At 41.4% G+C, this 23,182-nt stretch overlaps 1 protein-coding gene and 1 pseudogene across 7 annotated transcripts; one reads left to right on the top strand and one right to left on the bottom strand.

Moving 5' to 3' along the window:
• Positions 1-1,199: 1,199 nt before the first annotated feature.
• Ivns1abp (influenza virus NS1A binding protein) lies at positions 1,200-21,159 on the bottom strand. Of its 7 annotated transcripts, XM_006529089.4 has the most exons (16): positions 20,890-21,138; positions 16,042-16,269; positions 14,536-14,664; positions 13,922-14,091; positions 13,740-13,815; positions 11,552-11,725; positions 10,886-11,011; positions 10,334-10,478; positions 9,409-9,516; positions 5,894-6,023; positions 5,468-5,692; positions 4,806-4,927; positions 4,587-4,713; positions 4,371-4,502; positions 4,010-4,183; positions 1,227-2,533 (listed from the first exon to the last, which is right to left on the bottom strand). In XM_006529089.4, exons 7-16 carry the CDS (start codon positions 10,915-10,917, stop codon positions 2,280-2,282), a joined length of 1,449 nt encoding a protein of 482 aa, XP_006529152.1. In that variant the 5' UTR covers positions 10,918-11,011; positions 11,552-11,725; positions 13,740-13,815; positions 13,922-14,091; positions 14,536-14,664; positions 16,042-16,269; positions 20,890-21,138; the 3' UTR covers positions 1,227-2,279. The 7 variants fall into 7 exon arrangements, with proteins under 7 accessions (NP_473443.2, NP_001034601.1, NP_001346192.1 ...); NM_054102.2 differs by lacking the exon at positions 10,334-10,478 and having other exon boundaries at positions 1,200-2,533; positions 20,890-21,147; XM_030243144.1 differs by lacking the exon at positions 14,536-14,664 and having other exon boundaries at positions 20,890-20,981.
• The window catches only part of Gm10138, a 50,555-nt pseudogene continuing 44,352 nt past the window's right edge, over positions 16,980-23,182 (top strand).

Genomic DNA, 23,182 nt, shown 5'->3' with positions numbered 1-23,182 from the left:
TTAAGAAAAAGCTAGGCTGTTAGATGTTCTCAAAGGTTAGCCTTCAAGATTCACTATTGTGTAGAGCCATACTAATCTTTGAATGGCTCCAACATCAGTAAGTGCTGTCAAAGCAAGGGCAAGTTTGCAGTCCATCGATCAGTACCATCTTATCCAGCAATATTACAGTGTATACCATTAGCAATTGGTAGGTTACTATAACTTTCAGTTTGGAGAGTTCTAATCCCACACAGGTTTATGTATAAAGGAATCCCATTTTACTTTTACTTTACCTTAGGCACTCCTGAACTGCACTTTTCAAAGTGCCTACTGGACCTTGCAGTTCCTCCTGCACCTTAGGAAGTCCCCTTTCTGTATGTTCTAACAACCTGAGTATTTTACCAGTAAGGTGTGGAGCTGTCAGCAACAGGGTTCAGGGTCACAGGCAGAACAAACTTGAATACTAGCAGAAAGTTGGGTTTTGTTTTCTATGTAACCCTGGCTAGCCTGGAACTATGTATATCATAGGCTTTACCTGCCTCCTCAGTGTGGGCATTAAAGGTATGTGCTACTGTAAGTTCAGTATTTTATTGGCCATTGTACAAATACTTGCCATTCAAGTCTATCATTTTTAAGATCCTGGAGTCAAACTATTTCATGGATGAAGAGAATACAGATTGTATTAGGACAGTCATTAGGCTGCCATCAAATCTGCTAACCTGCCAAACTAGTTAATCCAAAACCAAACCAGAAAAAGATAACTCCACAGCAGGTGAACTGATTTTCTTTCCTGGTGGTTGTACACCAAAGAAATGAGGTGGCAAAGGACCAATCTAACATCTGAAGAAAATACATTCACATCCCAAGTCAGCCACTTATGGTCATCTTATGCCAGCTGGCTGATTTATTTTATTTTATTTTTTGGGGGGGTCTTTTTCAAGACAGGGTTTCTCTGTGTAGCCCTGGCTGTCCTGGAACTCACTTTGTAGACCAGGCTGGCCTCGAACTCAGAAATCCACCTGCCTCTGCCTCCCAAGTGCTGGGATTAAAGGCGTGCGCCAACACCACCTGGCTTAGTTTATGTGAAACACAAACTTCACACCATCCCTTACTTCAGATATGGCAAATGAGTATTTTCTACTAATACTGTAAACTCATCCTTACAGAGAAAAACAAACCCCCCCCCTCCGTTATAAGTAATGAACTGAGTGACAAACATTTGGACATTAAATCCCACAGTGCAAGGATTTACTGCAAAGTACCTTTAATGTGTTTGTATCTGCAGCAAGCATTAGATTTGCTCATTTGGGCACCATAAATTAGGTGTAGCACTACACAGACACCGAGCCACCCCAACCAGTATTAATCCAGGTAAGAAAGCTGAACAAAACACTTCTGAAAAGGGGTGCATTCACAAACCCAATACAGTTTAATTGTTTTCAATCAAAGGCTTCCACTTACATTTGTTTGGTTAATGATAAATAAAGACAGTTTAAATGCTTCAGTAAGTCAAGTAACTCATCAAACCTGGGTTTGAATTACTGTTACCATTCAGCAACTCCATCCAAATAACATCGATACTGCACTCTCAGATAGGAAAGAAAAAAAGGTACAGCTGCGGCAAATGGTGAAGTCTGCGTTCTGAGCATTTTTTAAAAGAAACAGCCACTCTGCATCCTTTCCTCTGCCACTCTGCTTTGATAATGTGAATCTGTCACATTTTACTTCAACAGATAAAGCACTCTGCTGAGAATATAAAAAGTTATAAAAATGTAATCATAAAAGACTAAATATTGGTAGGCATGTCAACTTTCTTTTAATAAAAACAAAAATAGTCATTGTTATCTATTTAAATAAGTATCTTGTTATAGAGTGTTCCAGTTATTGAAAAGGGGCCCTTAAAAAACCCAACTGCCTACGTGTAAACCCTACCCCTCTTGCCTCTTAAGACAGAATTGAGGGAAGAGTCATTTAATGTGCAAATCGGCAAAACAAATGTGGAGGAGCAGGGACTTCTTGAAATGATGTTCCCAATCAATTTGTGGTTTATTCTTTTACAGTATCAACCTTCAAAAAGTAAAATAACCAAAGATGTCTTAAGAATACAGAAACAGACCTTCATCTTTGCATTCCGTTCCAAACACAAAAAGTATGTACAGCATGTTTAATAATATGCAATATGCAAAAGCTTTGTGTTGCAGTTAGCAACATCTACCCCACCCACCCTCCTTATTCACAAGTGTACCTCTACTAAACACAATTACATCACTAAGCCTGTTAGTTTGGGGTTCTTAAATTTGTTAAAACTGGAAAATCTTTGTGTAAGGGCTCCACTCATTTGACTGAGGGTTGTAGACTTCCACAGTATTCAGAAACTCATTGCCATCGAATCCTCCCACTGCATAAATGGTATTCCCTACAGTTGTGATCCCAGCATTGCTCCTTGGTGAAGTCATATTTCCCATCATCTTCCATTCATTTCTAGTTGGATCATACATCTCCACACAACTGATGGCGTGAGAACCATCAAAGCCACCACCTACAAACAGTTTTCCTAAAAGAGAAACAAGGCAGTCAGTCTAAAAAGGCTCAGAAAACAAATTTAAAAAAAAAAAAAAAGGCCTCCAAAATTGAGTGAGTTTTAACTAGAAATGCTTGTCCGTTCTGTTAAGGCAAGGCATAGCAACACACACTTGTAATGTCACCACTCAGGAAGCCATGACTAAGGATTATTAGTATGAGATCAGCCTGGGCTACATAATGAAATCTTATCTTTAAAAAAAAGAAAGGTCTGTGTAATTGTGGCACAGATACTGGAAACCATAGAGATGAATAAAATGGACAAGAATCCATTCCTACAGAAACTTAGGCAACTATAGGGATAAAAGGGCAGAAATTGCATCATGTTAAATACATCTCCCACAATTCCATAGTAATTACTACTGTCATCATTTCACAGATGAACAATTAAGAGACACAAAGAAGGTAGAAACTTGCCTAAATATGTTAAGTGACAAACTATCAGAGTTCTATATATTCAAAGAAGTTATAGGAGGGACTAGGGCTATGCCCCTCTATGTAGGTCAATGGTAGAACACTTATCCAGTAAAAGTGAGGCCTTGGTTCAAAGTGGCACCACAAAAGTAGGTATATAGGGAACAGATAATGACTGAACTTCTAGACCTTTCATATGATTTTTTTTTCAAATTAGATACTCAATAGAACAAAAAATGTCAGCAATAAACTATGGGGGGTCACTAATTTTCAGATTCATTATTTTCTCTTCTGATTATCACTTACCCCACTTGCATGAATCCAGCTGTAACTACACTGCTAGGGCTCACAAGGGTCTGGGGTCTGGGTCAGGAGGCTGTTTCTATTCTCCACACACTTACATGCTCACTGATTGAGCCACAAAGTCTTGCTAAGATTCAGCTTTGTTCCAAATGATGTTAACTAATACTACAGACAATAAAGCAATCAATAAAGACTGTGTGAAAGGACACTGTCTACAAAAGAAAACTGACTGAGATTATGCTTTGAAATAAAATTCTTAAAGTTACTATCCTAAAATAAGGTCAATCAAAATCTAAGACTGAATAATGGATACATCTCACAGAGGGAAATTTGGAACTTGGTTAAGAACACTTACCAAGAGATGGGTAAAAGAATATATTTAGGTTATTAACAGACACTTAGAGGGGAAAATCCCTTTGTGTCACAAGAGACAAAATAATCTGAATTTTTAAAAAATGATTCCTAATTATTCTGTGTATGCCATGGGTGTAGGCTTACACATGCTGCAGCACAGAAGTCAGAGGACAACTATGTGGGTCAGTTCCCTCCTCCCACCTTTACATGACATCTGGGGATCCAACACTGGGGTTTTGCCAGAAAGGTAGGCATTCTACCTGCTGGGCCATTCCACCGGTCCCTGCAGTCTACCTAAGAGTGTGTAAGTGACCCTTCTTGGCATTTCAGAGCTCCTCCCATTTGTACTATTTAGCTCTCTCTAAACCTGGATACTCACCATCAAGCACAGCGACTCCAGCCCCTCGCCTCGCCACATTCATGGGTGCAATTAAAGTCCAGGTGTTGTTTTCAGGATTGTATCGTTCTACTGTGTTCAGACAATTCCAAGATTCTGCACCTCCAATTATATACAAATAACCACCAAGTTCACAAACTGCAGACTGGTGTCGACCTATAAAAGTTAAGGCAAACCAGGATTATTATTACAGCTATCAAAACTGTAAATGTGTACTATAACAACCTATTAATTCACAGGTCTTTAAAGAACTACAAGTTCAAGGCCAGACAGTTTGGGCTACATGGAAAGTTCTAGGCAAACTCTATCCCCCGCAAAACAAAACAAAAACAGACCAACTTACGAATGTTAAGAGGAGCACAGCTTGTCCATGACTTCGTTACAGGATCAAATACATCACAATTTTTCAGGCCCTTTTGACCATATGGATCAGAGCCACCAACAATGTACAATTTCCCATTCAGAGCACACACTCCTAGGAAGGGGTAAACCATGTCAGTAACCCATGAGTTAAATCATGAGTAAACACTGGCTGTGTTGGTTAGAAGAGTGTTATTACCTGCATTACAACGGTTGGTTCTCAGCTCTGGAACAGGGGTCCAGTCATCAATGTTTGGATCATACATTTCTCCACAACTCAGGTCATCTGAGTGTCCATTTGATCCACCCACCACATAGAGCTGTCCCTATATCAAAAGTGATAAGTAAGAATTCCCCCTGGGTAGTCCTAAGAAAGACCACAAAGCTAAAGGATTGTTTTGCAGCATACCGTACTTACCATCAGCACAGCCATTTGAAAGCGGGCTCTTGGTGTTCTCATGGGAGCAAGGAAGGACCAGTGATCTGTATGTGGATCATAGCATTCAACTGTTCGAAGACATTCCTCTCTGTTATAACCACCTGGCAAAAGAATCGTAAGTTTGCTTAAAATGTGAAACATGATCAGAATGGCTGGATTCCCCCCTAGTGGCAGTGGGCATCTTACTATATCTCCCAGGCTGTCTTACAGTTTGAGCCCCTTATTACACCACCCAAGTGCTAAGATTACAAACTATGTGGCTGGTCACCAGGGTCCAGCCAGGATGTCTGTAGGTTGTGTACCTAACGAGAAAGGTATTTAACTGACCGTTCCTAATGTCAAGGAGTAGCATTCGTTATCTATGAGCAAACTGCTTATTCTGGCTTGAGAACTAACAAGTTTATCTACTCTGTAGTCGAACATAATGAGTGTACTACAGCACTTGGCCTAGCAAGCCCTGAGGCCCTGGGTTCATGGTGTAGCGCACCACGCCCTTTTAAATTAAAATAATGACTTCTAACCAAACTTAGGGATATTCAATATCAATGTTATTCCTGTCTTGAAATGCAGCATGTTGAGTCCTCTTGCTGCAAGTCAATCAATATAAGGCCTGTCTGTCACACCCAGCGTTCTGCTCTTACCTGCAGCTATGAGTTTGCCATTCATCTCTGCTGTCCCTAGTCCAGACCGTGCGTACTGCATGGGAGACATGGGCTTTTCTAGAAGCTCATCTGGTTGCATCTCGAAGCTTAAACTCTTGCTCAGTTTTGGAGTACTTGTTGGTGAGCTCTGTGGACTGTTCCGCCCATGAAGGAAAATGACACAGAATGTACTGTCCAGCACAGCCAGGCACAAGTAAGTGTTATCTGTGAACACAAGAGCTCTGTGTTTACCATGGAACTATTAATATTAACACTTAGGGTGGTTAGAGAATTCTAAATTGTATTCCAGTCTCCAGAACGGAACTTCTACTATGGTTTTCCATATGCCATTGCTCTGAGTTTTTCCTTATTCAGTATTAAACTGACCACTATCCTTACAAATAGATAAACTGAAGACAAACTTACTTGAAGTCTTTTCTGAAGCAACGATTTTCCACTCATGCTTAGGGCTTTGCATTGAAGCATTTGGAGAAGAGAGACATCCAGTGGAACTGCCACTTATCTGCTTATGGCCATTCTCACGGGGTGGCTTTTTCTGCAAAATCAAAAGGCAGCTACAGAAACCTAGCCAGAGAGCATTCCTGCTGCACCTTTGTTCCTGAGCTACTGTGCAACACTGCCCACACACTGAGCACCTTCCACCTACACGCACACTCAAAGCACACTAAACAACACAAACCAACACTTTCCAGCTGACAGGCTCCTGCCACACTTACACCATTACTTAAAAATGAAACAGCTTCATCTACACAACTGGCTGCTCAGAAAAAGATCAATTTGAACAATTCAAAAAACACACCACAGGTCAAACACCAGAATGCTATCTCAATATAGGAGCAGGAAGGAGAAAACAACACATCTCATCTGCTCTATGTAAGGAACTGTCGACCTAACCATCCTTCATACAATGCCAGCAAAGAGTGAGCACACACAGGGTCTGCCAGTCTCTGAAAGCAGTTTACAGGGAAGTATCAATCAGAGGCATGTACATTTTATTTAGGGCTACTTATTATTGATAATGAAAAAGCTAAATACACACAGAGTAATCAGAAATGAAGTAATACTAAAAGAACCACTCGCAAAATTGTAATTCAGGAACAGTAATGCCAGATTCTTCGAGAATTAGTATGCTTTTATGAGCTTCTTTTGCAGATTGCTTTCCACCCCCTCGAGAACGGATCATACAGAATTTCATGTGTCACAGCCTGGTACCGAGTCTTAAATGTCTACCATGAAAAGAACATGTACTTCAGTACCTACAAACTCAGCTCACCCAATTAACCTGGTCCCCAGGGACAGACTGCACAAACAAGTAGTTTCTAGTAAAAACCTGTATTGCTAGTGGAAACAAAAATCAACAAAGAAACGGTTTAAAAAAAAATCCTGCTTTTTAAGGATTATAAGACACATTAAAATCTCCACCTCAATCTGTGGAAAGAGGTCCCAAGTATCACAAAATAAGAACTAGGCCATTCTTATACTACAGAGGCCTCACAGCAGTAAGAGCACTCTAACATATGAATTGTGACTGAGAGAGTGACCATGATGGGAGCGACACTCCAGCACTAAAAACTACTGGCATTAACAAACACACCTGAGACACAATCCTGGAGACGCCTATGCAAACACAACTACTCCCCTCTTTAGATCACCTTCCAGAAGAGCTCATGTATTTGGCATCCACGCTTTCTTCTCGGGCAGCTTTTCCAGAGTTGTTTCTCATCTCATTCCTCCTTCCCAGGCTACCTCTCTACCTACTCCTCTCATCCCTGAAATCTAGGGTATGACCCCACAACTTTTCACCTCCATGGTCTCTATTCAAAATCTTTTAGCAAGACAGACAGAAAGGCCAGTGTCTCACACACTCCCATGATCTTCTTCTCATTCCCAAACTGCCCTAAAGCACTATTAAGACCTGCCCTCAACCCTTGGAGAGCTAGGTATAGGCACAGATGAGTGGAATTGGTCCGTCTCCATATCCTTAGATTACTAAGCTTTTCATCATTCTTGAAAACTTGAAACTATTACCTGAAATGGTGTACAAACTGCTCTCACAAGCGTTAATCTACCCTGTGTCTGACCATCAAAAAAAAAAAAAAAAAAGCAAAGTCCAAGCCAACTTTGTAAAGTTAAAAACCGCAAATCTGTTAAGATCATCACGTAGTCAGCCCAGAGACACCCAACAATTAGCCATTTCCTATGATTAAGGAATGCCAACTAGAAGTATAACTAGCCACATCTCTCTAAACTCAAAGTGTTTCACTATGAACTTTTTAAACTACATATTCTTTCCATTCAGTATTCTTGTCTAAATTCTCCTTGCTGTACATGTAGCTCAGGTAGAGCACTTGCCTGTCATATGCAAAGGCCCCAGGTTTCATCCCCAGACCACACAAAATTTTTAAAAAAATTCTTCTTGCCACCCATAGGAAAAAGCATCAGTTGTACGTTTCCTTTTCCAGATTAGACTGCCAACAACAGAGCAGCACCCTGCATGGATAATCTTCTTCTGCTCATCTAAGACTAATCTACTAAATCCCACGCCTCCCACCTCATGTCTCATCCCACAGGCCCCCTCAGGCCCTCTGATGGTAGAAGCCTCTCTTCAGACAGTATTGTTTACTACCTTGGTAGGGTCCTGTAATAGAAGCTACACACGCTATGTCTTCACGTCGAGCATCACAGCCTACCACTGGCTGGTATTTAATCTTTTGCCATTAGAAAGGCTACTTTAACTTACAATATTTATAATTAAAGATAAAACAATCTGGATGCTCCAAGTAGAAATACAAACACGGCTTTTGGCTAACCCAAGTCCCAACTTGTTTTAGAAGTACTATTATTGCCATGGGATACCACAGGCATCTAATCTAGATAACATTATCACACAGTCAGTATACTATCACTGAGCCAACTTTGAAAGCAAACACTCCATGGCTTAATTTCTTCACAATGCTAAAAGCCATATAAGAATGCATATTACATGACTATTTTATAAAGATTCCAAGCAGGCAAAATATGTTTGTATCTCAAGCTAGGACAATCGGTTTTTGGAAGGTGTAGAGCGGTGATTGAAGAGAAAGGCTCCAGGGCGCTTTTCTTCTTAAGAGCATGGTTAGTGACTGGCTCAACGTGGCATGTACGATTTGTGGGGCTGCTATGGTGTTGCTCAGTGTTGGAGGGCAAAAAACACATGCAGAACATTGGTTTAATTTTAACACACAAAAACAATAATGTTTCTTTTCTGTATACTGTCAGTGTCCATAAGATTGTTCAGATACCTCAGATGTTTGTTCTCTACTGTTAAAAATGTGTATAAATTTAAGTGCGTGTTTAATAAAAGGCTACAGACGTAACTCGATCAACACAAGGAAACTATACTGCTTTAATACATTCTGCTGGAGAAACATCCAGACCACACTGTAACACATGATCAACCATTTCTGAGTTCAACACTGTATAAAGTTATTATAAATCACGATATAGTTTCTATTTCATGAGTGTTCAGTAATTAAATAGACAAAATTTCTTTCACAGCCATCAGCAATTTAAATCAACTATATCTTTTTAAAACTGATCCTTTTGATCATGCGTGTTACAAATAACCTTAAAAAAAAATCTAACCAAATTAACGAAACCCTAACATATTGCTTTATTTTACTATTCTAATTACTAGTTGTGAACAGTAATTTGAGAGAAAAGGTGTAAATGGAGTTTGTCTAATTGGCTGAGTTAGCTTCTACTAGTGTGGCAAAAATGCTGGAAGCTGTAAAATATGCCTCTTTTCTCCCCAAAAAGTCTCTGTCCAGTTATAACAATGGAATTCATCCACTTTCCTTTGTTAAAGGAAAATTTAAGAATGCTATAAGTTCTCCAGTTAAAGTTTAACCTGAGGTTACCTCAGACTGTGCAATGTGTACCTGCACAAACTGAATGTGGTCATCATCACTGCCAAACACCTCAGCCTGTCCATCTAGTGGGTTCCCATCAAGCAGCTTGTGATCAGCTGAGTAGTACAAGGTTTGAACCTGCAAAACAGCAACAGAACACCCATGTGGCTACTGTCACCATGGCTACTCGCTAGTACGAAGATTTCACAACCGCCTCAAGGTAACCTCCAGTGTGCGTCTTGACATCTTACTCTGGCAGGATCCCGATGCAAAGAAAAACATGTCATAGTAGTAAAAATGTAAAAAGTGAAAACAAAACAAAACAAAAATCAAGATCAAATACAAAATCTTCTAACACTGGCTGAAGAGTCCTTGGCTTGATTGGCTTGAAAGAAATCTTCCTTGTTTCCATTGCTTCTATTATGTGACATTAAGAGAAAAAGGTATAGTACAACACATGGTTTCTTAAATATACATATTTACAACAAAACACTGATTGCTTTACACCTTTGAAGATTAATGGTACTGTTTGAATAAACATACTTCTCCCCTGTAGGTTAATATCAAGAAAACATATAAAGGAAAAAACAAATTCAAAAATTCAAGCAAGCTGCAATCTTCCTGCACAGATGCAAATACATGACTACTGCATCTGATTCCCACATGGGAGGTGACAGAAATGACAGAGCATCTGCTAGCCTGTATAGAAGGCCGTAATGGCAGTGACTAAGGCCTAACAGAGCAGGCTAGCTTGAGTGAGCATGGAGGGCTCTGTGGAATGATACACTCAATTACTCCACTGCTCCAATCAACATATGGACCAGTCCCAACTTTTCCATCAAATTTTGTTTTTCTTGTGAATTTTAAAAAACATCCCCAAGTCTGACTATATGTAAGAGCAACACCACTGAAAACACAAAGCTTTCGAGCTAAGAACCCTGTAAGGAGTAAACACCATTAAATCATCATCGCTCTCTGCCCACAGCGGACTTTTCTTAGGAGAACTGGGGCAGGACTGCTGCTTCTTTACGTGTGTGTCAATACACTCGAGGTGTCTTCTCGGCTCTTCAGTCTTGGGGATCCTAGTTTTGTTAATAAACCTATGGGGAGATAAACCAACGGGGAGGAACAACCATTAGAAGCTTTACCTACTTGTCAGACTTAAAGCAAAAACCTGTGAAGAAAAATTAAGACTCTACAGAAAATGTCAGTACCACCTCCCGTTTCTAAAGCAAGTTACATGCTACTTTAAAGAAAGTTAACGGCACATACTCAGCAAAGAAAAAAAGGAAAAAAAGGAAAAAAAAAAAAGAAAAGCAGAAGACCAAACTGAACGGTTCATTCAGCTCACCTGGACACCCCCCCTGTTTCTCAGCTTAGGGGTACCTATAGCAAAATTTAAATTCTTTAGGGTCATGGTTATAAAATAAAAGTGAAAGGGAATCCTTCATGTTATAGCAAAAATAATTGGTAAGAACTGTTGGGTCCCATTTACTTTAAAACTAACCTCTTCCATGAGCTCCTCCAGGCTGTCTCCATTCTCCCAGATGCTACGCTGCACCCAGTTGATTACCTTTGTATACAACTTGCCATTGCTGGGCAAGCACACATTATCTTCAAGCATTACCTCCAACTAGAATTGTATATAAATAAAACAAATATCAGTGACATCCACATCAGCTTGGGAATTCTAGTTCTCAGCTAAATGCTCAGTTTTCTAATAAAAGTTGTATTGGGGGAAGGAGGGAGGCTCATGAGCCCCGCCACTAGCTGAAGTGCTAGAGAGTTAAAGGCGTGGTTCCTGGCAGGCCACTAGGGCTCAGTGGATTGTCCCATAGCCATCAGTAACAAGCAGCATGTGGGGCCAGAAACGGTTGAGAGGACGTGAAGTGAGTATGGATCTGGAAGTGAACATGGTAAAACACTGTACACTTTTTAAAAATTCTCAAGAATATTGTATTAAAAAAGTTGTATTCCATCAATTTTCTCAATTTGCAAGGAAATCAGTAACCCTAAAGTAAGTAAACAACCAGGGAAACAGACACCCATTCTGTAAGCGTTAACAGCCACTTCAAAGCATGAGCACTACTGCAACCCTGATTCACCTGGTAAAGACTGCCCGCAACCACAGACCATTACTCGACCTGTATGACCTATGTGGCCTACTCCTTACCTTTAGTCTCGGAAGCTTAAGAAATTCCTCCTCTTCTGAAATTTGTAACAAATGCTCCTGAATATAAGCGTCAACTTTATTCAACAAACGGGAGTCTCCCATACAACTTGCAAAATTTCGGTAAGAGATGCAGCTAGTAACATCCATTCTAGATAGTAAATAATCTCCGCAGACCTTAGAAAAGAAATACAGAAGTGCCAACATTTACATAGTTTACTGAATATTTAATGTCAAGTTCCTGTGAAATACAGAAATGAGCCAGAAATCAAATCAAACTACACAATGGGGACAGCACATGGACAAATGGTGACATCAGCTGGGCATAGTGGTGCATAGATGCCTAGAATCTGGGGCACTTGGGAGGCTGAGACAAGAGAAATCTAAATTCAAACCCAGCCTGGGCTACATCACAAGATGTCTCAAAATAAAACAAAACAACAAAAAGCAAACGAGAAACAGCAAAGATGTGGCATACAAAGTTAAATCACTTAGAGCCAATGTGACAAATGGAAATGCAGTACAGGTTCTAGGTGTCAACAGGAGCAGTCAGGTAAGGCTTTCTGAAAGGCTAGGGAGGAATGGGGCTTTGCAATAGAAAAGCTGAGTACACAGCACACATGGAATGTAGCAAAAGAGAATTAGGAAATAAATTTGGAAAAATAGTATCTGTATTAGGACGAAGCTGGAATGTGAAACTATGCTGGAATGTGCATAGGACTTCTGTTAAAATCCAGTGTGTGTATGTGCTTCATGCATGGATATCACAAGACAACCGTGTGGAGTAGGTTTACCTCTTCTACCTGTTGCACGGGTTAGAAATCAGGTCACCATGACTGACACAGCAAGCAGCTTCACCTGCTGAGCCATCCTACTGGCCTAATCACAGGATTCCTTTTTAAAGATTCATTTACTTTCATTTTGTATGGGTGTTTGGCTGCATATATGTCTATGCAATACACCATCTGCATGTAGTGTTTGCAGAGGCCAGGAGAGGGCATTAGACACTCTAGAACCAGAATTACAATGGTTGGGTGACATCTATGGGTGCTTAGAATTGAGCTTGAGTTTTCTACAAAAGCAACAAGTACTTTAGGTTTGTGGGGCATTTTGTTTGTCTTAACTGTTTAACTCAGCAGTTCTCAATCCGGGGGTGGCAACCCTCTGAAGGTCAAATGATCTTTTCATCTTGGTCACCTAAAGACCACTGGAAATAGATTTATATTACAATTCATAACAATAGCAAATTACAGTTATGAAATGGGAACAAAAATAATTTTATGGTTGGAAGGCACCACAACATGAGGAACTGTAGTAGTCGCAGCGTTAGGAAGGTTGAAAACTACTGGTTTAAATTTTGTTACACAGATTATATATAGAATACACATAGCTGGTCTTTATAAAATTTTACTTAAAAAGTCTGACCCTTTAAAGAACATTTTTAGTTTGCTGGCCCTTATTCAAAGCCACTTTCTCTGCTTAAAAATCCTATGACTAGGGGTGTTGGAGAAATGGCTCAGTGAGCAAAAGTACTTGTTGCTAATTGTTCTTTCAGAGGACCCGAGTTTGGCCCACATCAGGCAAGTAGCTCAAAACCACTGGTTAACTCTAGCTCCTGGGGACTCAAAGCCTTCTGGTCTCTGCAGGTACTTTCCCTTATGTGTAGACCACACACATACATGAATCTGTTGTATCAGACACTGTCAATACACCACTCTAATTCCATTTACTCTTGGGAACACACACTATCTTGAAACTGATCTAGTTTATGCCCAAGCCAGAAAGGTTCATGTCAAGGCCAAGCGACAGTTCTGTGTAGTGATCTGACAATGTAAGTAATGCTATTTAACATACTATCAAAATTAAACATACCCATCAGAGATGTAGCATTTTATGTAACTTGATTTCCCAATACTATCTTGTCATCATCATCATAATCATCATAGAAAAATATACAAGTAGCTTAAATACAAAAATATTGAATGGAATCTTCACTGAGAGAGACTGTCAGTCAAGAGGACAGGTTTTCCTTCCTTGTTACCAAAAGGTCAAAACAACATGCTCACCCAAGATGGGAAGGGACTGAAACTCTAAATCTTGGGCCTAATTAGATGTTTTGTGATAATTTCTACATCCTAACCCCTCAGAACACCTTGCCAGTATACTACTTTCACAATGTGTAATACGCTACCTGCTTGACTCGGTCCATCTTCAGCTTCTTGGCTGCAGAATAAACATCTTTTACTAATTCCTTATCAGCTTTCAACCTATTTAAAAAAAAAGGGGGGGGGGGGGAGTTTTTGTAGTTATGACCAGGCTTTTCACATCCAGACACTCGGTACTTGATGTTCTGGTTCATTTGAAGGCACTCACTGAGCCGTGTATGCATAATTCAGCAAGACTTCAACAGCTTCTGGATTGAGATCATCCAACTTCACATGAGAAACTCCATGAGGGTCACTGTCACTATTGAAGATTTCAAATAGATAGGGGCTACAGCAAGCCAGGACTGCCCTGTGTGCTAGCATCTCATGGCCACAGACCTGAAATAATGAAAACCAAAATGAGAAAGAAGTCTTGCTGACTATGCACTCAACATACCAGCTTCCTCTGTCTCACAGTTCTAGTTAAAAGTCATCTCACCGCTAGAAAGTTGGCTCAATGGTTAAGAGCACTGGCTGCTCTTCCATGGGACCAGCACCTACATGGTAGCTCCTAACCACCTGTAAATCCAGTTCCAGGGAATCCTACCCGTCTTCTCAACTCCACAGCACTGCACACATGTGGCATGTGGTACAAGTCATACATGCAGGCAAAACACCCATACACGTAAAAAAATAAGATCTCAAAAAACAAGACAAAACAACAACAACAAAAAACCCCCTAGTCATCTCATTAATTGCCTGTTTAGGGGGTGGGGGCACAACTTATGGTTTTATGAGTTTACTTTTTTAGTAACAAAAGGTCATGAATTAAGTTTTAAATACCTGAAGTCGAACATCACAGAACTGCCCACTCTTCCTCAAGGCATTTAATTTGGCAACAGATGATTCAATAAAATTTTCATCTTCAAACATCAAATATCCATTGGGAATCATTTTTCCTTATAAATTTGGCTAAACAGAAAAAAAAAAGAAAGCTAAGTTATTTTACATGTAAATAGTTCTTAAAATTTTTCAAGCAGGGTATGGTGAGTCACACCTTTAATCTCAGCACTTGGGAAAGAGGCGGGTAGATTCCTGAGTTTGAGGCCTGCCTGGTCATACACAAGACAGTAAAGTCAAGGACAATCACAGTACACAGTAAACCATTGTTTCAAAAAAGAATGTTATGTATTTTTCAAACATACCCAAATTCTATCCTACCAACACACCAAAACATTTATTGCACAAAATCCTAGCTCAAACAACACTGGTCCAGGATACGGATGACCTCAGCCTGACTTTGATCCTATGACTTTGTAACCATCACCCAGTAGTGAGCATCTCAACAACCTAAACCTGGTTTCCAGGTCAAACACGCATTCCTCCGGAAGGAAGGAAAATGAAATCTTTCTCTTTCCAAACCTATACAGCAAGCGGCTTAAGAGAGGCATGTAGGGATTTGGCTGCTGTCCATCCGTTACTCTCAAAATTAAACCAATGTTCACTTGAGACATCTCATATAGCCCAGTCTGGCCTTCAATTCAGAACCCAGCTGAGACTGGCCCTGAACTCAATCCCCCTTCCTTATCAGAGGCACATACTCCCAGCCCTGGAAAACTAAAATTCTTTGTAAAGACACCATTTCCTATATACAACACTGGGAACAGAACCAAGGGCTTCAAATATGCTAGGTAAACACAACCACTGAGCTACATCTCCAGCCTATTGTTCTCAAAACAAGTTTTTAACTTAACTTATAAACCAGTAACTTATACTAAATGAGTAAGAGTAAGAGATTCAGTTTAAAGTAACTTAAAAGTCAGAATACACAAAAAGGAATACTAAAGGAGGAAAGAAAAAAATCAAATTTTAATTAAAAAATTTTTAAAAATGATAAAGATGCTTGTTAGGTGCCTGCAAGATGGGCACTAAACAGGTCGTGTACTTACCACCTTGCCTGAGGACTTGAGTTCAAGACCCAAGGACCCACAAGGAAAAAGGAAAGACCGCCCCTTCCCCCACCCCACACACTGTTAAAAAGAAAGTTTTCATAGCCAAATGGTTAGGATCTCTCTGACCATTTAAACATTGAGATAGAGTCTATACTCAGTACAGTTTTCAGAAAACCCGTGTCTTTAAAAAAATGGTATTTATTATTAAGTTGGGGAAGCATGCCCCAGCCCTAGGGTGTGTGGAAGTCAGAGGCAACTTTGTTTAATTCTTCCTTCTACCAGTGTTCCCAAGGATCAAATGTGCGTTGCCAGGCTTCTGCAGAAAAGTGCCTCTTCTCACTGAGCCAGCTCACACCCCAAACAAAGTTACTGCTAAATATGCAGAATATTCACTTACCAACAATTACTGAAGAGAAATGTGTCACTGAGAACGCAAATGATCCAAAGACAAAGAAGGAGTGTTGAAACAAAGCACTTCGTTACAGTGTGAAGAAAGGTGGCTGACTGAAGGGAGATGTCTTAGGCTTTAATGGTGGTTCCAAAACTAGCAGGCTTGAAAATGATGTAATCAAGTCCTTAAAAGCTATAGACATGAATTTCTTCTGTGATAATCATGCATCATAATCTGTAAAAATAGCATATCTAAGTTAGATATTTGGAAGAATCAGTCTGCCATTCATGTAGGTAGAATAGGTCATATAAAATAAGTTATTCTTTGAGGTAAAAGGCAAAAAATATTCACATTACATTAAGAAAACAAACTATTAACAACTCCTTTTTATTTAACATACAAGTACTCAGTGATTTCTTTAAAAAAATCCTTTCTTATTATTAAAGAAGGATATACTAGCCTAGGAAGTAAAGGACAAATATAAATATTAACTGTAAAAGTATTTACTATTAGATTCCAGCTACCATGAAAACACCCGATGTTTGCTCTAGGAGCCAGGAAAGCACCTTTGGGCACTCCTCCCAGACACATATATGCTATAAGCCAGATACCCCACTGCCCAAGGTGTGCTTGGCATTTAACCCTGCCCTTGTTTCATGCTGCCTTTCTAGCTGGAAAATCCTTAAGGCGACTCCTGACAGGTGAACTCCTTTAGCTGTGGAGCCTTCGCCAGTTCCCCGGGCCCCACACTCAGAACCTCTCTGAAGTCACGCACAATTGTCCAGAACTGCTGTTCTGTGCTCAGCTTCCAGGCCGATCCTCTGCCTTGGTCATTTTAAAGGGCAGCCTGTGTTGCATGACCATCTTAAAAACAAAAACTGTATCAACTCTATTACACTGCTATGATGTTGATTTCTTCTGCTTTATAATTTCTTATCTTTTCTTACAAAACTAGTTTTAACAAAACAAATGTTCTCTGAAAACAGGTAATCCCATACCATGTACATACAGAGACCATACTGGAGATTTATAAACATTCTAAACTTGAGTTCTGCCTGTACATGTCTGTTTATCATGTATGCAGTGCCCTCGGAGGCCAAAAGGAGGCAATGAATATGCTGGAATTGGAGTTACAGTGTGACCAGCTACATGATGCTAAAAATTGAAACCTGGGGCTGGTGAGATGGCTCAGTGGGTTAGAGCACCCGACTGTTCTTCCGAAGGTCCAGAGTTCAAATCCCAGCAACCACATGGTGGCTCACAACCATCTGTAACAAGATCTGACGCCCTCTTCTGGAGTGTGTGAAGACACCTACAGCGTACTTACATATAATAAATAAATAAATCTTAAAAAAAAAATTGAAACCTGGTCCTTTAGAAGGTGAAATATTTATTATTTTGATAGCTTGGATGCTCTAACTTAGATTTATTGGGGTAGGAGTAAAATTACTATAGTCTTTAAGAGAAAAACTTTGTAGAGACTGTTTGGGGTAATTCTGGCATATGCACTTGTACAATATGTACACTACAATACTGCTTTCAATTTTGAGAAATAAGGTCTTTTTATTTAATATCTGACTTTCTGCTTACTACAATTTTAACATATGAAATGGGCACACAAGCCAATATCCCTAGCACTTAGGAGTGAGATGGGAAGATTAAGAGTTCAAAGCCCACTTGAGTTACATAGTAAGTTTCAAGGCTGACTGAGGCTACATGAGACTGTCTAGCAAAGATTTTAATATGAATTTCGCCTTTATCAGTAATACCTACCCATTGTTACAACTCTAAAAAGCTAGCCAAGTCCAAATGACCTTTAAATTAATACAAACTTGTTTTTAAAAGTTCATGTTTACTTTCATTAAGATAAGCTTGGGTATATCAGATGCCTTCTGGACAAAATAGCCACACTACATAAAATTTTTTTAAAAACTTAAAGTATTCTCAAATTTCATGTTTCTTATTTCATATATAAAACTTATGCACAGTAACTAATGATATTTTAAAATGGGGGAAATTTTATCTTTCAAAAGCCAGACCAAGGCTCAAACATCCCTAAGTCATATAAGAATATAAAATGTACTTTTTGTATTTAAAATACTGTTTGAGCCAATCCATTTTTAACACTGAAACTGGTGTGAAAATGAATATATACTGCTAAAGACATTTCAGTTCCTTAGTGTGGTTGGTAGAAGAAATGGAAGACAGGGGACTTACTATTTGGTATTCAAGAGTTACTATAGCCCAGAAGATTAGCCTAAGTGAAATATAATCCAGCGGGTCTTACAGAGCTGTGAGAACAGCGTATCATTTCCCACCCTCTGCTAAGCAAAAGGAAACATCACATTTTCAAACATTGCTAAGGTAAACCACAAATATTTAAGTTTCAAGGTAATTTTTTCCAAAGAAGTCAATCACTTAGTAATTTAAGAATTCCCTCCCCAGTGTTGGACTAAACCCAGGGGCTCAAGCATATCAAGCAAACACTTAACCACAAGCTACAGACACTTGTGATTCTAAACATGGCAGACACATACTGGAATAAAAAAACTTAGAACAAAATGGAGTTAGCTCAGTTTCTGCAGCCTTAGATACCGTAGAGGCGGATAAAGCAGAGAAACCGGCTCAGGCAAAGAGGAAGATAAGACATGGCAGCACAGAGTCCAGAAACTGTGGCTGTTTTGGTTTCAATAGAAGGTAGACTGCAGGATGCACATGGTACACGGTGAAGCGGAAATTACCAACTTATTTTAAGGTTTAAACAATGCTAAGTATGGAGACCAGATGAAGGTTTGACAAAAGGGTGTTAGAGAAGGTGTGGTGGGGGCATGCCTGGAAAGAACATGGAGACATTTAATGAAGATTAGACACACCCATGCTGACTTGGTCTTCAACTAAGGCGCTGAGTGAGGGCTGAAGGCATCTTAACATGGGCGCACCACTATCAACATGCCACTTTTAGAATAAGAAAGAAAAAAGAAGCAAGACTGGGATGTTCTAATGCTGAGGTACTTTTGGATATCCAGGCTGACATCAGAAGTGTAAAGAGTACTGTTACAGGGCTAGAAACATTAACACAGTGGTAACTGAACCAGAAATCACTCCAATAATACTTTTAACACCAACAGAAGGTAGGAATATGCTCAACCTTCAAAAATTCCTACCTGCAGCATCTGACTATACCATCAAACTGCTAAAAAGCTAGAAAACAAAAACAAACAAACAAAAACCCAACCAAACAAACGAACAAAAACAACAAAAAACCCTCTGGGGTAAGTCACATTAATATCACTGGCCAAGACAGTCAAGAAACTTTTTTGAAAAACTAAATTTATATGGCACTTAAAACATCCAAACAAGAAATGCAAAAACAAGGTCAACCTCCCACCAATAACTAAAATAAAGCGTGAAATGCTGTCTTTGGAAAAGACAAAGTTAGAAGGCAACTATAAATTAAGACAAAGGCTACAGAAATGGGAATCTATTAATTAACTCAAGATTTCACTAATTAGGAAATCAAAAGAAAGCCACCCCAGGCCTCCCTGCAAGGAAGCCACCAAAGTGTGGGTTTGATATAATGCCTGCTAGGTGGCATTACAGCATATTGGTTTCAATCCAGTTCTACCCAGTCAATGTTTACATCCAGGCTTACAAATAAGTCCTTTAACATTTTAAAGATATTAAAGACTTAGCAGGATTCAACCTGAAACTATTTTCTTAGTTATTTTTTTCCTAAGTCAACCACTGGTGTTAAAATTAAAGAAAATATGGCTAAGGTGATTTAGTCCGTGCGGCTTGTGTGCTCTTACTTCCAGAGCTATGGTGTATTGCCAAAACAGGAGACCACAACAAAACTCCTAAGAACTTGATATCTGGGTGTTCTAACCTCCACTACTGACAGACATTAAACAAAACGTTGCCTTTTAGGCCGTCCGACTTCTTTTTGATCGAAATGTTTGCTCTCCGGAATCATTTATCTGCAACTTATTGAGGGAAAGGCGGAAATATTTCTCAAATTTGTGTGTGTGTGTGTACAGATTTCCTTACGTTAATCTCCACTCTGACACTCCCCGGTGTCTTATCAACGAGGTCCTTTACCCAAAAATAGAAAAAAAAAAAAAAAGGTGATCGGACGAAAAGCCTGCTCTCCACCTATTTCTTTCAGAGAACATGGAGCCTGTGCCCCGGCGCGCCGGGGACCCCGCGCTGCAAGGCCTGGGGCGCGCTCTCGGCGGGTACAGCGAGGCACCCGCACACCCCCGGCCGCGATTGGCCGCGATTGGCCGGCGGCGCAGTCACTCAGAGCTGACACGTCAGGGCAGCCGCTCCCTCGCTCCTCCCGCCTCCTTTTCCCCGCGCTTGGCAAGAAAAGCGGGCAACGTGGAGCTCGAACAAAGGACCCCGTGGTCCACGGCGACCAGGGACTCCGTGCCACCCCACGCCTAACCCCTGGAACCGATGCGCTCTGAGGGCGGCTCTGTGTCCCCACGCGCCGGCCGCGGGGAGTCTTAGCCCGGAGAGCCCCAAACCGCAGCCGGCACCTCGCTCCTGACAGCGGGAAACGATGTCTACAGTCCTCGGTGGCCGCCGCTCTCATCCGGCGGGTCATCCCTCCTAGTCCTCCGCCGGGCCAGGTCCCGGGGACCCTCCGTCACCCAGCGCGGAAGCCTGACGATCCCCGCCCCGGCGGAGGAAGGTCCGGGACCACCGCGCTCTTCCCCCGCCAGCCGGCAACCGAGCCGAATGCGGAGCCCCGCGATGCCCGTGTCTCCCGGGACAGCGGGACGCTCCGCACCACCACCATCTTCCCACCCCGCCCTCTCCCTCCCGCGGCGCCCGCGTACAGCGCGTTACCTGGGTCATCTCTGAAGAGATGGCGAAATTCATCTCCAGAGCTTCGACGGGCTGCAGGCGGAAGGCGCTGGAAGGGGCTCGGGGCGACCGGGCGGGAGGCTGCGGGCTGAGGAAGACCAGTGGGTACTCGCGGGAACTCGCTCGCCGCCACGACGCGCCCAGCACCTCCGAGCGACTGACCGACCTCCACGCGCGTCCCGAACACACTGCCACCGCCGCCGCCGCCGCGCGCGCTCGCGCCGCACTCCCTCGCACGTCACCACGTGCGCTGCCGCCAACGCCTCCCGGCCGCTTCCGGCTCTGATGCCTGAGCGAATCACAGGCGAGCTCCCGGGAAGATCCCGCTCTGAGGCTCCGCCCCCGGACAGGGCCCCGCCCACCTCATAGCTCTTTTCCTCAACCGCCCCCTCCTTCCTTCTCGGCTCAACTAGGTCAGCGCAAGGTGATCCGGGAGAGCGGGGCGGCGGGGACCGCTCCTCCTGTTACTTATCGAGCGCGCGCTCCCTCCCGAGCCTCACACCCTCGCTTCGCCCTTTTTTTTCCACTGTCCAGGAACTGGTTCCCTCCTTCCTCTTCCACCTGCCCTACCTTCTCCAGAGATCCGACGTGGCGATTAGAGTTCTCAGCGTCACACTGACTTCTAGGCAACTAGCCTAGACTGGAGCTGCGTGTTGTGGGAACCCCGCGGCAGTAGTTGAGCATCAGGCTCTTACCTTGGAGGTGGAGGGGTGAGAAGAATGGAGGAAGAAGGGATAAGTCAGAGGAGGGCCTGAACAACTAGCCCCTCTATTGGCCTGCTTTGGGTGAGCATTCAGTGAGTGTGTTTAAAAAAAAAAAAAAAAAAAAAAAAGGTGAAAGAGATATTATCGGTGTGCCATAAAATGCGTGTTCACTTCTACTTTTTGTCCCCCTCTGGTATCAGTTCCTGATGTCTCGACTTCTTTGGACAAAGAAAAGTAGCTTGGGGAATTGTTAGTCCCTATCTCTACCCCCTGGGGCCTTTTAACCCAGGAGCCAAGCCCAGTCATCCACCCACCTTGCCCCTAGGAGGCAGGCAGTTGTTTAGGTCAAATGTGATTTAAGCTGGGCTCCACTTCTTCATATGACTCTGAAGCACATGCTGGGAAGTTTCCTTGATTGAAGATGAGGGGATTTGGTGAGATTATATCCAAAGGTCTATAAAGTATACACATAATCGAGTTAGGTAAAGGTTTCCAGATTAATGCTTATACTGGTTTATAGAGGGCGCTTACACAGTCTAGACCTGACTTTGATCATCCCGCTTAATTTGTAGCCATTTCTTGGAGCTCTTTGACAATGCTTCCTACCCTTCTTTAATGTGTTAGCGGGTAGGAAATAGAAATTGGGAGGGGGGTCTTCATTACTTTTAAAAAATAAGATCTTGTGGCCAGGAGACGTTTCTTTTTTGTTGTTGTTTCACAAAAGGAGGAAGTAGAAACTGAGCTGTCAGCTAGTATGATTATGTGTCTTAGAGAAACTGGCATTTGCCGTCCAGCTTTTCTCTTTGATAGCACATTACTTTTGTTGCAAATGACACTATTAGGGACCTGGATTACTGAGCTCCTTCTGGCAGTGAGAGAATATGAACTGCCCACTTGGGACAGGCACATGACTGGCCTGCCGGACACATGGTCCTACTTGCTGTACACTAAATAGCGTCTTTGTAATCTGGAACAGTCAACACTCTCTTAAAGCGACAGTGTGATCGGAGTCAGTGCATTTTGGCCTTCAGTATTTCCTGCTCTATGAATCCTGGCATAATTTTACATAGTATCTGTCTTTCAGGCATCTCAGTATGTATAATAGCCACTGACACTTGGAAGTGAGCCATAAATGATTATTTGCATTCTTTGTAATAGTAACAAAGGACATAATGTTGATCTCGGGGCGGAGAACATAGTTTAGCAGTAGAGTGCTTGCCTAAAGCACCAGGGTGCTTGGGTTTCATCTCTAACACTGTAAACACACAAACACATTATATACACAGATTTTCTAAGACTGATCATTATTAATTTATTTGGGTGTATGTTTTATGTCAGATAAGTTGGGAATTGGTGACAATAATCACCTTTGTTGTTTCTCTTTGATCATGCTTCAGATATTGTCCCATACTGAATTCTGGCCAATGATTTGTTTATTCTCAATGTACTTAATTCCTAGGGCTAGTGTAACAAATTATCACAGACTGTTTTAAGAGAAAGATGTCTGTGTCCAGTTATAGGAAGTTAAGTCTGAGATAAAGGGACTAGTCAGAGGTTCTTTCTCTAAGACT

Source organism: Mus musculus, chromosome 1 (genome assembly GCF_000001635.26).
Source record: "Mus musculus strain C57BL/6J chromosome 1, GRCm38.p6 C57BL/6J".
Lineage (NCBI taxonomy): Eukaryota > Metazoa > Chordata > Mammalia > Rodentia > Muridae > Mus > Mus musculus.
Note: the sequence above shows the minus strand (reverse complement) of the source record. Positions and strands in the feature narration are given on the sequence as shown.

Bases quoted from the DNA above. Each gene is read 5' to 3' on its own strand.
- Ivns1abp (NM_054102.2), bottom strand. From the start codon at position 14,646: ATGATTCCCAATGGATATTTGATGTTTGAAGATGAAAATTTTATTGAA. The intron at 14,092-14,535 runs GTATTTAAAACT...TCATTATTTCAG, and splicing joins TCTGTGATGTTCGACTTCAG to GTCTGTGGCCATGAGATGCT. The intron at 11,726-13,739 runs GTAGCGTATTAC...TTCTTTTCTAAG, and splicing joins AGATGGACCGAGTCAAGCAG to GTCTGCGGAGATTATTTACT.